The 13,029-nt window shown below is 44.7% G+C and overlaps 1 protein-coding gene across 1 annotated transcript in view; it reads left to right on the top strand.

Moving 5' to 3' along the window:
* LOC147712250 (scavenger receptor cysteine-rich domain-containing protein DMBT1-like) overlaps nt 1–13,029 on the top strand; it is a 426,380-nt gene that overhangs the window by 28,895 nt on the left and 384,456 nt on the right. The window contains exon 2 of the mRNA XM_086922980.1: nt 10,042–10,068. Within this exon, the coding sequence (XP_086779106.1) occupies nt 10,042–10,068 (27 nt within the window). The remainder of the gene's footprint in view (nt 1–10,041; nt 10,069–13,029) is intronic.

Below are 13,029 nucleotides of genomic sequence, written 5' to 3'. Positions count from 1 at the left end.
CCCCTTAGCCCTATTGCCATTTCTGTGTAAAGGTTTACAACTGAAAGTACATTTTACCTACAGGTACCAAGTCCTGCTTGGTTCTAGAAATACAACAAAAGTATACCTTTTTTATACTTACTCAATTGGTCTGGATTCTGTCTTTGAGTGTGTGTAATCAATTGATTGAGTGAATACAATAGATGCTTAACACACCCTCAGATAAGCCTAACTGCTCGACCACATTACTACAAACAGAGCTGCTAGTGATGATCTTTTTTAGCCTCTGCTATATCTTGGGGGATCCGCTAGACTCTGTACACACTATACCTTACTTTGGTATAGTATATACAGAGTCAGCATCCTACAAGGAAGAAACCTCCAGTGTGGGGTGTTATCTTTCCTCGACCTATCAAAGAAGCATCAACCACTCCCCCACTGGTGTAGAGCCACCATGACATTGTCTTTGCAAAACCTCCCCAGGAAACCAGGAGGGATACTGAGGTGGTGGAGCAACACTTTTCATGAGGGGATATTACAATTCCTAGATGGATGGGTCATTCAGCATCAGCCATTCTGTTTGCTTTTTGCCATTCTTATGACAGCCACTGAAGTCTTAGCAAGAGCAACACTAGAGAGCTCTGAACCTGACTGCCATGCACAGCATGCCGCCACTGTGACTGCAGGGAGTTCCCTCCTCTGAAGTAATCTCAGTGCCACAAGCAACTGATATACCTACTACTTGCACCCCAAATCCTGACAGCCAGTCTCCCAGAGGGGAGGAAACGTCACTGAATTCTGCTCTTATTGCTGGTGGAGCTGATGATTTGCTTAGTGCCTAGAATGCCTCGAAGTCTGACAGTTCAGAAACGGAAGGTGTCTGCCTGTTCCTGCAGGAGAAGAGAATGTCGAGGAAGAGAATCACAGCATGTCCCTGGGTTGATGGGAAGTGGCTCCCTACCCCCAATCCAGGTTTCTCTGAAAGGTTCCTGGAAGTAATTGCTAAAGTAATTGAGACTATGTTGGAAGAGTCAGGGCTGCAGCTACTGTGTTAGACTGATTGGGTCTGCAACTGCTGTGGTGACTGAGTGGGCCCAAGTAGGCCTACAATGCTGTGGTGACTGTGACAGCCCAGTAGGGGCCTGCACGCCCTTCAGCACTGACCAGATAGCCCAGTCAGAGCTGCCACTATGTTTTTGACTCGATGGGACTGCAGCTGTTTGACCTGCACCTGGGCGCAAGCGCAGTACTTGTCGATAGTTACTGAACAGAGCTAAGGCACCCACTTCAAAGAGATGGGTTCCTGAGACTGCCTTCAACCAACATGGACCTCCTCCTGCAGAAGGAAGTCAGATCCATGCTGGACGAGTGTGAGACATTAAAAGGCTAACTTGTTAGCCACTACACCACTAGAGGTAACAACACTTAAAGCACATGAAATGATTGCAAATTTGACTAATGGGGCACCAAAAACTGCACCTGAGCCTGGTTTATGCTTCGTCCATAATTGCTTGGGGGACAAGCTTATCAAGGGTCACCAAGGTGGGAATGGCACAGGAATCAGTGAGTATATCACTCAAGGGCGAAGCAGAGCCAGGATCACTGTCATGAATACTGTATTGAATTATGTTGTATTAAGCACTGTGGTGATATTACTTTCTTTTCTGAAATGACAAGAACTAGACGGGACAATGAACTTGCTGGGTCTATTGGTTGTTGTTTGAGTTCTGAGCTTGTGCAACCCACACTACTTCCCCAAGAAGCTTGGGACAACACACACCCTTGCTACTCTGTTATGTGTGGAAAGGGCTGTACTTGGCTCAGTTTGTAAAAGTTGACAGAGACTTTTTAAGGCACTGGCAAAGTAGGCAATTACCCATGCTGCTTGTTCAAGCTTTCATTTTGCAATATTTGGCTAGTAGGCTTATCAAATCATAAGCTTCTAAGCCACTCAACCGAAGGCATCCGATGAGTAATGCAAGCCAAGCTAATTCCAACACTGAGCTATGGCCTTCTTGATTTCCCTAGCCTGTTGACTGACAAATTGGATCGCCTGAACATCAAAGCTTTTAGAAAGGTTTTTAAGCTTCCACATTTGACAAAGCGGAGTGGAAAAGTGTGGCTCACTGGTTAGAGCAGGCAGACCCTGAAGCAGAGGTCAGACCCGGGACCAGGGTTCAATTCCGGACGTGGCAGGGTCTTGAGCTCAAATGTCCACGGACTCGATAATTCTCGCTTCGGTGCCTGACCTAATCAAGGGTTCACACTCTGCAACTCTGGGCATTAAGCTTGCTTAATCTCCACAACGGCCCCCTGCGGCGGGATGCCTGGCTTTCACCTTGGGGATGCCCTGTAGGGGCTATCTCATAGGGAAAAGCCAGGACGGGTTCCCAAGGCAAGCGCTTAGAGACCCCTGGGTGATAAGCGCTATATAAATCCAGTATACAATACAATATACAAAGCGCACACTGATTCACCTAGAATTCAATATTGCAGCAATGGACATAAAATGTAAAAAAGACATAGTAAAATGTTATCATCATGTGATTAAGGCAGGTCCTGGTACAATCAGGGAAGCATTACAAATAGTCTTCAGCCACAACACTAGTCACTGGGGAAGGCAACCCTTGATGGCCAATAAAACATTGGGTCTGCCAGCTGATCTTATAACGGACACAGAATCAACAATGGCCGGCCTAAAAAACCTTCTAAAGAAGCAGGGAAAGATCACTTCAAGACAACAGGATCTTGAATGGATCAGATCTATTCGTGGCACAGAGGGTCTTGTCTACTCACATGAAGCTAACTCATATCAACCATACCTGAAAGCAGGATTGGGAAGGCAAGCCCTACATAATATACTGAGGACTAGGCTCCTAACATTACCAATACAGGATTACAGGGCTCATTGGGAAAATACACCATCAAGAATCATTGGATGTCGTTTGTGCCAATATCATATAGTATCTGCTGCTGTCCAGTTCTGTTAAGCCTGAGGCGCCTATAACTAAGAACTATGTTCATTCAAAATGGCGTAAAATCATGCAGGGAGGACCTAATGTTCATCTGCACCACTACTGTGCCGATGGAGCTCGCCAGAATTGGAAAGTTCTATGTGGTAGCTGGAATGGCTCTGCAATCAACACAAAACAGAAGATGACAGTAAACCACAGATTGCCAACTGTGGCAGCAACCTTGGCATCACAACTCTCTACTTTGCCCATTTGCACTATTACTCATCATTTAACACTGCATAGTTCGCTGTGGGAGGTACACTGTCCCTCAACTTATCCCACATGCCTATACATATAAAAATCACATGCATGCTCCCATGATACTCTTCCGCATGCTCACACACTCATGCCTCTCAGTCCTATTCGCTGGCGTCACTGCGTCTTCTTTTTTAGTCATTTCATTGTTCTCTTATGTCTAGGCTCCCATGCCTTTCAGTCTTGCTCTTTTTTTCTGCTGCAATTTCTTCTCCTTTTTAGATGTTCTTTGAATTTTTAAGACCTTTTAACCAACCAAATGCACTTATTTATGATGTAACATGTACTGTATTTGTAAATGCTTTTAGGTAATCATACAATAAAGAATTACTTACTCACTTAGTAGGTACCATGCAGCTTCAGCATTCACTGTTTTTTCGTGCCTCAATTTTTGAAGATTTAATATATAACTCAATATTGTGTAGTATTGGAGGACTTAAATGAGCCGAAAAGGTGTAATGAATTCAAAGTCACTCAAAACAGAGGGTCCCAAAATATATCTTGCACAGGGCCCCACAAATTTTCAAAATGTCAATGAAGCCGTAACAGGACAGACCCCAGGACTCTAATGAGAAACAAGTTCAACCATCATGATTGGGGTGCAATAGTCCCTGTCTCTCCCTTGCCACTTAACTGAACGGTATCCAAACCCATATCATTGTCTCATATGGTCTGATTTTTCCCTTTTTCCCCCTTTTTTTTTTAATAAAGCGGTACAAAAGGGGGTGGTGATGGACGGAGCATCTGAATCAATCAAACACTCACACCCAGTCAAAGGATCTGGGTTTAATCCATCACCGTTCTTTAGCCCTCTCTGCCACCCCAGTTCAGACATGGCTATATGCAAATCAGTCTGACCCTGTGCCTCATGGGAACAGTCCAGCCCGAACTGCCATGCCATGTCTCCCCTGGACCGGAAACAAGGGAATCACGTCTGAGCATCCATCACCACCCCCTTTTGTACCGCTTTTGGCCGCCATAAGTGTGGCAGGGTATGCTCAGACGTGAGTCCCTTGCTCACTTTGCCACTGGATTCAAGCAAGCCGGGCTGAAGATGGCTGGAATGCCAGAAACCGGTCCTCGGAAGCTTGTTTCCGGTCCAGGGAAGACATGGCTTGGCAGTTCGGGCTGGACTGTTCCCATGAGGCACAGGGTCAGACTGATTTGCATATAGCCATGTCTGAACTGGGGTAGCATAGTGGGCTAAAGAACGGTGATGGATTAAACCCAGATCTTTTGACTGGGTGTGAGTGTTTGATTGATTCAGATGCTCCGTCCATCACCACCCCCTTTTGTACCGCTTTTTTTTAATAAAGGCACTCCAGTCATTCCAAGAATCAATCTAATATCTCCACTTCCAGGCGCATCCTCCATTTTCATTCCTACCCTGGAAGTCTGAGATCAGCAACACTAGCAGCCCAAAGGAGCATGGGTCATCAATCCCACTTTTGGCACAGATGTGTCCTTTGAAGGACCTCTGGTAATGGGTTTACTCATGGACTGTAGGTCCTGTGAAGTAACAGAAAGAAAATACTCTGTCACTGTTCAAAATCGGCTGCACCAACTCTTGTGCAATCTGCATCAACTCAAGTGACCCATCTCTGCCCCACAACAAAAGCCATAGTGGGCACAGGGGCACAGATAGTGTCTCCATGTACTCCCAGAAGCGCAACACTTTGGAACAGGGGTTGTTCCTCCATAATGGGAGAGGAGGTCCGGCCCCCTGCTAAGAGATAAAATATAAAATGTTAATAAAACCATTTTATTATCATTTTATATTTGCCTGTCTGACAGCAAATTACCCGAGTCTTCAGCGGGGCGGGCCAGGCAATCATGTCCAACAGGCAAGTCAGGCATGCCAGGGGGAGGAGTGGTGGGCACTTTTAAGTCCATATATCAGTTTGAACAGCCATTTTTAGGCAATCCAAACAGTTATGTGCACCTAGGTTTTTCCAACCCAGCTGTGTTGCACAGCTGGGTTGGAGAAATACCATAGGCTCCCAGGCACTGTCTGACCGGCAAACAAAGCCGCTTAGACCAATCCCAGCTGTTCTCTTATGCTGAGAATAGTATTCCCAGCATCCCAGCATGAGGGAATGGCCTGGATTGGCATCTGAGAGCCTGCACAGTGTGCAGCCAGATAGAGGAGCACTGCGGCGGCCGTTGGAGCGGCAGGTAAGTGCAATTTTAATTATTGTAATTTAGTCTTCTATTTTGATTGTCCCCCGGCACCACTAAGCAATGTGAGCAACCGCCACTGCTTTGGAGGGTAGTCGCAATCTTTTTTCCTTCACGATGCACAACCCGCGTTGAAAGCAGCACATGGCATGGAGTTCCAGAGACTTTACCACTACCAAGACTATCCCTTTGGACAGGCAGAAACATGAGTTCAGATTGTTGCCACAAAAAATTCAGAGATAAGTGGCTCACCTGAATTTTGTGCAGCCACACCCCGAATCTCTGTGCAGGATTCTTCTTTTCTTTGATGTCTGTTTCTTCTGTCTCGCTCTTTCTTACCAGTCTCTCCACCTTGCCTTAGTCGTTCGCTGACTTTCCCTGTCTTTCTAGATGTCCTTCTTTTTCTTTCTCTTTTTCTATGTCTCTCACAATCACTTTTGTTTTTTGATTACTTGTTAGGCAGTGAAGAATCCTGAGTACAGGTGATCTGATTTAATCTATACTGGCATTTTCATCATTTGTTAGACTGTGAGGACTCATCAGCAAAGGGGGATGTGTTCTTATTTTCACTGGTGTTTTCATTACTTGTCATACTGTGAGGACTCATTTATACAACTAACATTGCACTATATTCATGGTGAGTGAATATTAACCAATCAAAACGCCGGTACTAGTACTACTGGAAAGGGCTACTTCCCCCCACCCCCAGCGCGCCCGAAGAGGAAGAAGTACATTCCCTTGCAGAAGAGCTGTGCTTCCCGTGCTCCTATTGGTCACTCAATTTGATATTTAAAAAATAAGCAGTTTGAAGTAGTGGAGAAATCAAGATTATAATCTGAAAAAGACGGAACAGACTGCGCCTCTTCCTGTATGTTTCCCAATATCTCCATATTTTTTTACTTTTTCTTTCTCTCCATATTGCTAATTCTGTCTCTTGCTGTTTCTCTCTGTTACTGTTCTTAATCAGACCACCCAGGATTTTGCAGCCAGGGATGGCAACATTTGTGGCAAAAAAGGCAAAATATGCCTCCCAAACCTCAAAACTTGAGTTATTTTGTGGCAAGCAGAAAATGTGCTACAAAAATACCACTCCGTCTTTAGTCTGTCACTGCTGGGCCACTAAAAAGGAGGATCAGCACAATTTTGTAGGTTCTGCTTGCACAGCGCTTCCGCTGTACCTGTGAAAACTCTTCTATTTAATATATCTTAAAAGGGGGCTCTTATAATTTCCCAATACAGAATTACTGTGCTCATTCGCTTTGTGTGGAGCTTTTTTTTTTAACTTCCCCTGGCTGCACGTATTTATGATACTTCACTAAAGCTGTTCACGCGGTTTAAGCCCCATTCACTATCAAGATAAGATCTCTTCCCACACAAAAGGCAGACGCTTCTAACAGTATGCTGGAATGCTTGTTTTTTATTACTTAGTTGTGTAAAGCAGATGCTTTAGCCTTAGAATGTTTGAGCATTTCCTATTCATGCCTCAGTACCTTTCTTTGCACTTAGTAGCTATTATCTGATTGATTTTTTCAACTGAATCTATTTGGTTATTATGATCAAATCCTAAATGTTGTAAAAAAACATTGCACCCTAAAAATAAAGTTAATATACAAGAGCTGTGCTATATTTTACTACGCAAGAGACAGACAAAGTGCAGTTGCAGACAACAGTTTCATGATTTGAATGGTGCAGTAGGTGCAGTAGCACCGGGCCCAAAAGTTGCCAATACTCCTCTAAGCACATAGCATTGCTATATTTTACTACTAAAGAGGCAGTCCAAATTGCAGTTACCTTGCGGTTAAAAGGCATTTGATTTGAATGGTGCAGCAGGTGAGTGGCACTGGGGCCCAAAGCTCTAGAAACCCCAGTGAACCCAGATTATTGCTAACATTTTACACTAAACAGTCACAAATGCAGTTATTTTGTAGACAAATGAATGGGTCATTATTTGAATGGCGCAGCAGTTGCGGTGGCACTGGTCCCAAAAGTCATCAGAACTCCTTTAAACACTTAATATTGCTATATTTTAGAATTAAACACGTAGCCACAAGTGCAGTTATCTTTCAAGCACTATTTTCGTGATTTGAATGGCGCAGCAAGTGCATTGTCACTGGGCCAAAATGTTGTCAGAACTCCTCCAAGCACCTAATAGTGCTATATTGGTACTACAAAACATGCAATCACAAGAGCAGGTATTTTGCATGCAATACGGTCATTATTTGAATGGTGCAGTAGGTACAGTGGCACTGGGCCCAAAATGTGTCATTACCTCTTTAAAACACTTACTATTGCTATATTTTACTACTATACAGGCAGACACAATTGCAGTTATCTTGCAGCTAAAAGGCGCTTGATTTGAATGGTGCAGCAGGTGCAGTGGCACCAGGGCCACACGTTCTAGGAACGCCACTAATCACAGAATATTGCATAACTTTACTAATAAGCAGGCAGTCACAAGTACAGTGATCTATCAGGCACTAGGGTCATGATTTCAATGGTGCTACAGGTGCAGTGGCACCGGGGACAAAACTTTTCAGAACTTCTCTAAACATCAAATATTGCTATATTTTACTACTAAACAAGCAGTCATACATGCAGTTATCTTGCACTAGAGGCACTAGAGGAATGAGATGAATGGTGCAGGAGTTGCAGAGGCACCTGACCAAAAAGTTGTCAGAACTCCTCTGATCTCATAATATTGCTATTACATCAATTAACTCTAATATTTACCTCCTTCATTTCATTCTTCAAAATGTTGCTATTAATTATCCGTACTATACCACTAGTAACAGCACAATATATTGCCTTTTTGTACAAAAACAGTCATAACACTTTAACAGACTTTCTGTAACTTATACTGTACAACTACTCAGCAAGCTACAACTTACAACAAAAAACAGCTTATTAATAATCACATAGGTGAAACCTAATGCATTTGCTAAGGCTTGTTTTTTAAATAGCATATTTTGCGGCAGTGGCAGAACGAAAGTTTAAGGGGCCCCCAGCAATGTACATGGAGGGGCCCCCACCCTGGATTTAATCCGGAGCACTCAGGCCTCAGTACTGTGCTGAGGGGCCCCATGCAGCTCGGGCCCCCTCCCCACCAGGGGAATGGGGGGGGCCTATGTTACGCCATTGTTTTGTGGACGGATTTGAAAAAATCATGGAATATGCCAATTCCAAGATTATCACGATTGTTTATTGTTTTGTTTAGCGCTCAGTTATATACGAGTTGAAGTTGAACTGTAATGGCACAGCTTTATACTATTGGTCCTTTATTTTCATGCTGCTTCTACATTGCAAAGCTTTGGCTGTAAATTGCATTGATCGTCCTAATAATGCCTGCCATGTCAAGCTGTCAGCCTGATCTGTCAATTTGTGTGTTTTGGGTGCATCTGAGGAGACTTTAACCAGGCTTCGTTGAGCTACTGGTAGCTCGCCGCCTACCTGTAAGTGGCTCTCCTGTGTGCAGCGTAGCCTACTAAATTCGAAGCTACTCTGAATGAATTCATATAAAACGAAATTGGAAAGTGTGCATTTGAGACGAAAATGTGTATATTTTCACATCTCATAAGATGATGTTTGGAGAAAATAGTTGCATTTTCAAAATATATTTAAAGTGGATATTTGAATAATGAATCATGCAGTGTTGGAGAGACATATTGCAAATAGATCTAACTTGATGTCAGGGGCATTACAGCTATCGTTTTTATGTATTACCCATGCAAAGGCATTCTACATTGAAAAAGCATTTTTCTCACTACTGTTGGCAACCGTGCACGGTGTACCGGGGTGGTTATTGCTGGTAATCTTGCATATTGTGGCCACAAATGTAACCTTGCATGATCCGGTCACTGAACCAATTCTAGTCATATTAGCAGCTCGTGAAGATGATGTTCATTGAAAATAATTAGCTGGAAAAAAATGGAGACCTCTGCGGTAAACACTACGTTTTACATCATCCTCCAGTGCACATAACACATACAAACCTATGCCTTCACTCAACGACACTAACTTTGAGCGTTCTTACTCTGCATTTCATCCTCGTCTACTGTGGTGTTAATTAAACCAATCCTTTTTCTATGTGTAGTTTTGGATTTTATTCGCTTTTTTATGGACCTTAATAGCTGGTTTATAATATTCACCTCTGAGCAGTAAGGGCTGCTGAATAGCCTCTTTATATGTGTGGCTTTTGCTCTAACTATGGTGACCCTTTTGACTACATATTTGGCATGATTACCATCTGTAGGCAGTTATGGCTGACTTACACTATCAGTGCAGAGTGGATAAAGTCAAATCCCATAAGTGAGCCAGAGTGTGGCCTTCGCCACTCAGAGGTCAGTCAAAACCTAATACAAGAGCTGACAACTGCTTGCAGATGCAATTCTCAGTTACTACAGGTTATTTCTTATCTTTCTCTCTATCATTGCTACAAGTAAATAATTATAATTGCTAAAATCAGGAAGGTGTTGCACGGGCGCAGGGTTCATGCTGCAGCCAGTCCTGCTTCGAGGCCATAATACTTGAGGTCTTGATTATTTTTATTTAACGACATTTGCAGAGCTATGAATAAAGGTGTTCATCAATGACATTATTTTTTTCTATTTTTTTACAGCATCGTTAAATGTCACCGTTACCTCAGGTAATACTTATGTAGTAGAATGTCATGTGTGATAAAAGTTAAAAAAAATATCAAAAAGATATGCTTCACATAGCAAGAGGCCAATGTAAATGTCAATGCTTTACATTGAGTGGAAACAATAATGCTCCTTATGAACGATGGTGGCTGGTGGTGACAGATTGACACTGATATCACTCAAATGGTGTGTAATATGGTGATGTACGCTCTTACATTTTGTCACACTCTTACAATACTATTGGCACTCGTGTGGTTCTTGCACAGTCCTTTGCCTATTTTCAAACTCCTAAGTTACCATGCACACCAGCTTGCAAGTCCTTTCTACATTGTGAGGTTGTTTATTGCCCTTAGAAGGACTTGTACGCTCTGAGGCCTTCTTGCAATCTCTTCCATTTTCATACAGAGACTTTCAGTCGCATTATAGTCACTCGCGTCATGACATCATTAATACTCCTACACACGCCTCGTCCTATAAACTGTCTTGTACCATTCCACAGCTGGAAGTCTCGTTTGATTCAAGGGTTCTCTATGTTCTCAGATTAGTTTTGTTGTGTTTTCCCCCTATTAGTCTCCTCACTTAATATCTGTATCTTGTTTTCTAAACAGCAATGGTGTTAGGTTAATCAACTGGTTTAAATGAAACCTGGAGATAAGCTGTAGACGTTATGAAAGTCTGAAGCTTTCTGCTTTTTAACTGTATTCACATACAACAGAACATAACATAAACATGTGTATTCGTAAAGCGCACGTTCACATCTCACATCATATTATGTTTACCTGAACAGTTTCCCCAGAAACAACCACACAACGAGGTCAGTTCTTATCACATTATCTGGAATGGTTTGTATTCTGGGGACAGATAATGATTTGTTGGGGCTTGAAGTCCATCTTGTGCAATTTGTACTTTAGCGCTTGTGAATATATGTAGGCCATTCGCAACCTACTGCAAGTCTGGGGGCTTCAAGCAGTGGTGTAACAAAACTTGAAGGGGCCCCCCTGCAAAGTACATGGAGGGGGCCCCCCATTCTCCGTGTCAGTCAAGTGCTCTCAGGCCAGAAACCCGCCATACAGCAGGGGCTCACCCAAACCCACAAAAAAAGGATTCTGGTTCCATTATTGGTCACATCTGCCCTTTCATTGGGCGATTTACATACATCAGTAAATACTGCTGCTGCGCTCTCCAGCAAAGTTACATAACACTGCTTCCAGCCAGCCCACCAAACACATCCTCCTACTTGATGAGCCACCTTCAAGTGAAGCCCGCTCAGTTGACCACCTCCAAACACAGACCACTGCCTTCATGCCTGCTACTAACGCATCCATTACACTCTACTTCACCCCTATGAAACCCGCAGTTATGCTTTTCTGTCCACCTATAAAACCACCCCTCGGATGTCACTGTGAACCCATGACGGCCGCCTACTGCTCCCCTGTCCACCACCGACAGAAAGACTGATGGCGGGTCCCCATCTAACCGCTGCCCACCAGTAAAGACAGAGCCTTTCAGCATGGGCGTCCGCAGAAAATTTTCCAGGAGGTCAAAATGTTAACTTCATCACCATCCTCCGACATGATGTGTGCCAGGTGGGGCACAAGAAACACTGGGGCGCAGGAGGAGCCATGGGGGCAGGAAGCAGGCCGCATATGATCTCATACACCATAGAGTTGTTGTGCCACAGCCATCTCTTTCTTTTGTGGCCTCCAAAAATCTATACCTGCCCTGGTCCTTAAAATTACCCCCTAGCACCGCAAAACCCATACCCACCCTGAAACCTGAAATTACCCCATCCCCCCAAAACTCATACCCTCCCTGAGCCCTAAAATTACGCCCCTGGCACCCCAAAACCCACACACACCCTGAACCCTAAAATTACCCCCTAGCATCCCAAAACCCATACCCACTCTGAACCCTAAAATTACCCCTGCCCCCCAAAACGCATACCCGCCCTGAACCCTAAAATTACCCCCCCTGGCACCCATAACCCATACCCACCCTGACCCCTAAAATTGTCCCCCTGGCACCCCAATACCCATATGTTCTGAACCCTAAAATTTCCCCCTTGCACCCCAAAACCCCTACCCGCCCTAAACCCTAAAATTACCCCCCTGGTACCCCAAAACCCATACCCACTCTGAACCCTCAAATTATCCCCCTGACACCCCAATCTTTAACCCACCGTGTACCTTAAAATTACTCCCTGGCACCTTAAAACCCACACCCACCCTGAACCCTAAAGTTACCCCCGGCACCCCAAAAGCTGAACACTACATTCTGATTGTGTATTGCGCCATCTCCCTGCTCAGGGAGGATCTGCTTGTCCGGATTTTCTCGCCCTGATCCGGTTCTGCTCGCCCTTCTCTGGAGCTGTTCTGCCTGCCCTGTCCCTCTTCCGGACCCACCGAGCCTGCCTCCGTGCACACTGCCTCGACCTACTCTGTCTGGCCTGGTTCTTTCTCCTTTGGACCCGCTGTCTTCACTGGCGGAGTTAGGACACAGGCCTCACTTCTCTGAAGCTGCTCTCCCTCACCCAGACCCCCAATCCCCCTTCACTTGCGCTCCCATCTTCCTTCCTCCCTACTTCTCGGTCTCTCTTTCCCCACTGCTTCTCTCTCTCTATCTCTCCCCCCTCTTCGTTCACTCTCACCCCCCATCGTATCCGTCTCCTCGACCCCACCAAGTCTTCCTCTGTCGCCCCTCTCTCTTCCTCCTCCTCATGTCGCTGATAGGGAGCCCGGGGCCCTCTCTGAAAATGCGAGCTGGAGGTGACCAAGGTGTGAACCGTGAGAAGAGGATGGGGGAGAGGGTGGGCGGCAGGTAGAGGGTCAAAGGGGGCACTGGCTCTCAGAGAGGTGAGAATGGGAGGGGAGCAGCTTGAGCACAAAAACAACACCAGAGAAAGAGGCAGACGCTCTGCGAGGAGCCTGGTATAAACTGAAGAAACGTAGACTTCTTAGCACTACAAA

The sequence above is a fragment of the Lissotriton vulgaris genome, chromosome 5 (genome assembly GCF_964263255.1).
Source record: "Lissotriton vulgaris chromosome 5, aLisVul1.2, whole genome shotgun sequence".
Classification (NCBI taxonomy): Eukaryota; Metazoa; Chordata; class Amphibia; order Caudata; family Salamandridae; genus Lissotriton; species Lissotriton vulgaris.
The sequence above is the reverse complement of the archived record's forward strand: the minus strand, read 5'-3'. Positions and strand labels throughout refer to the sequence as shown.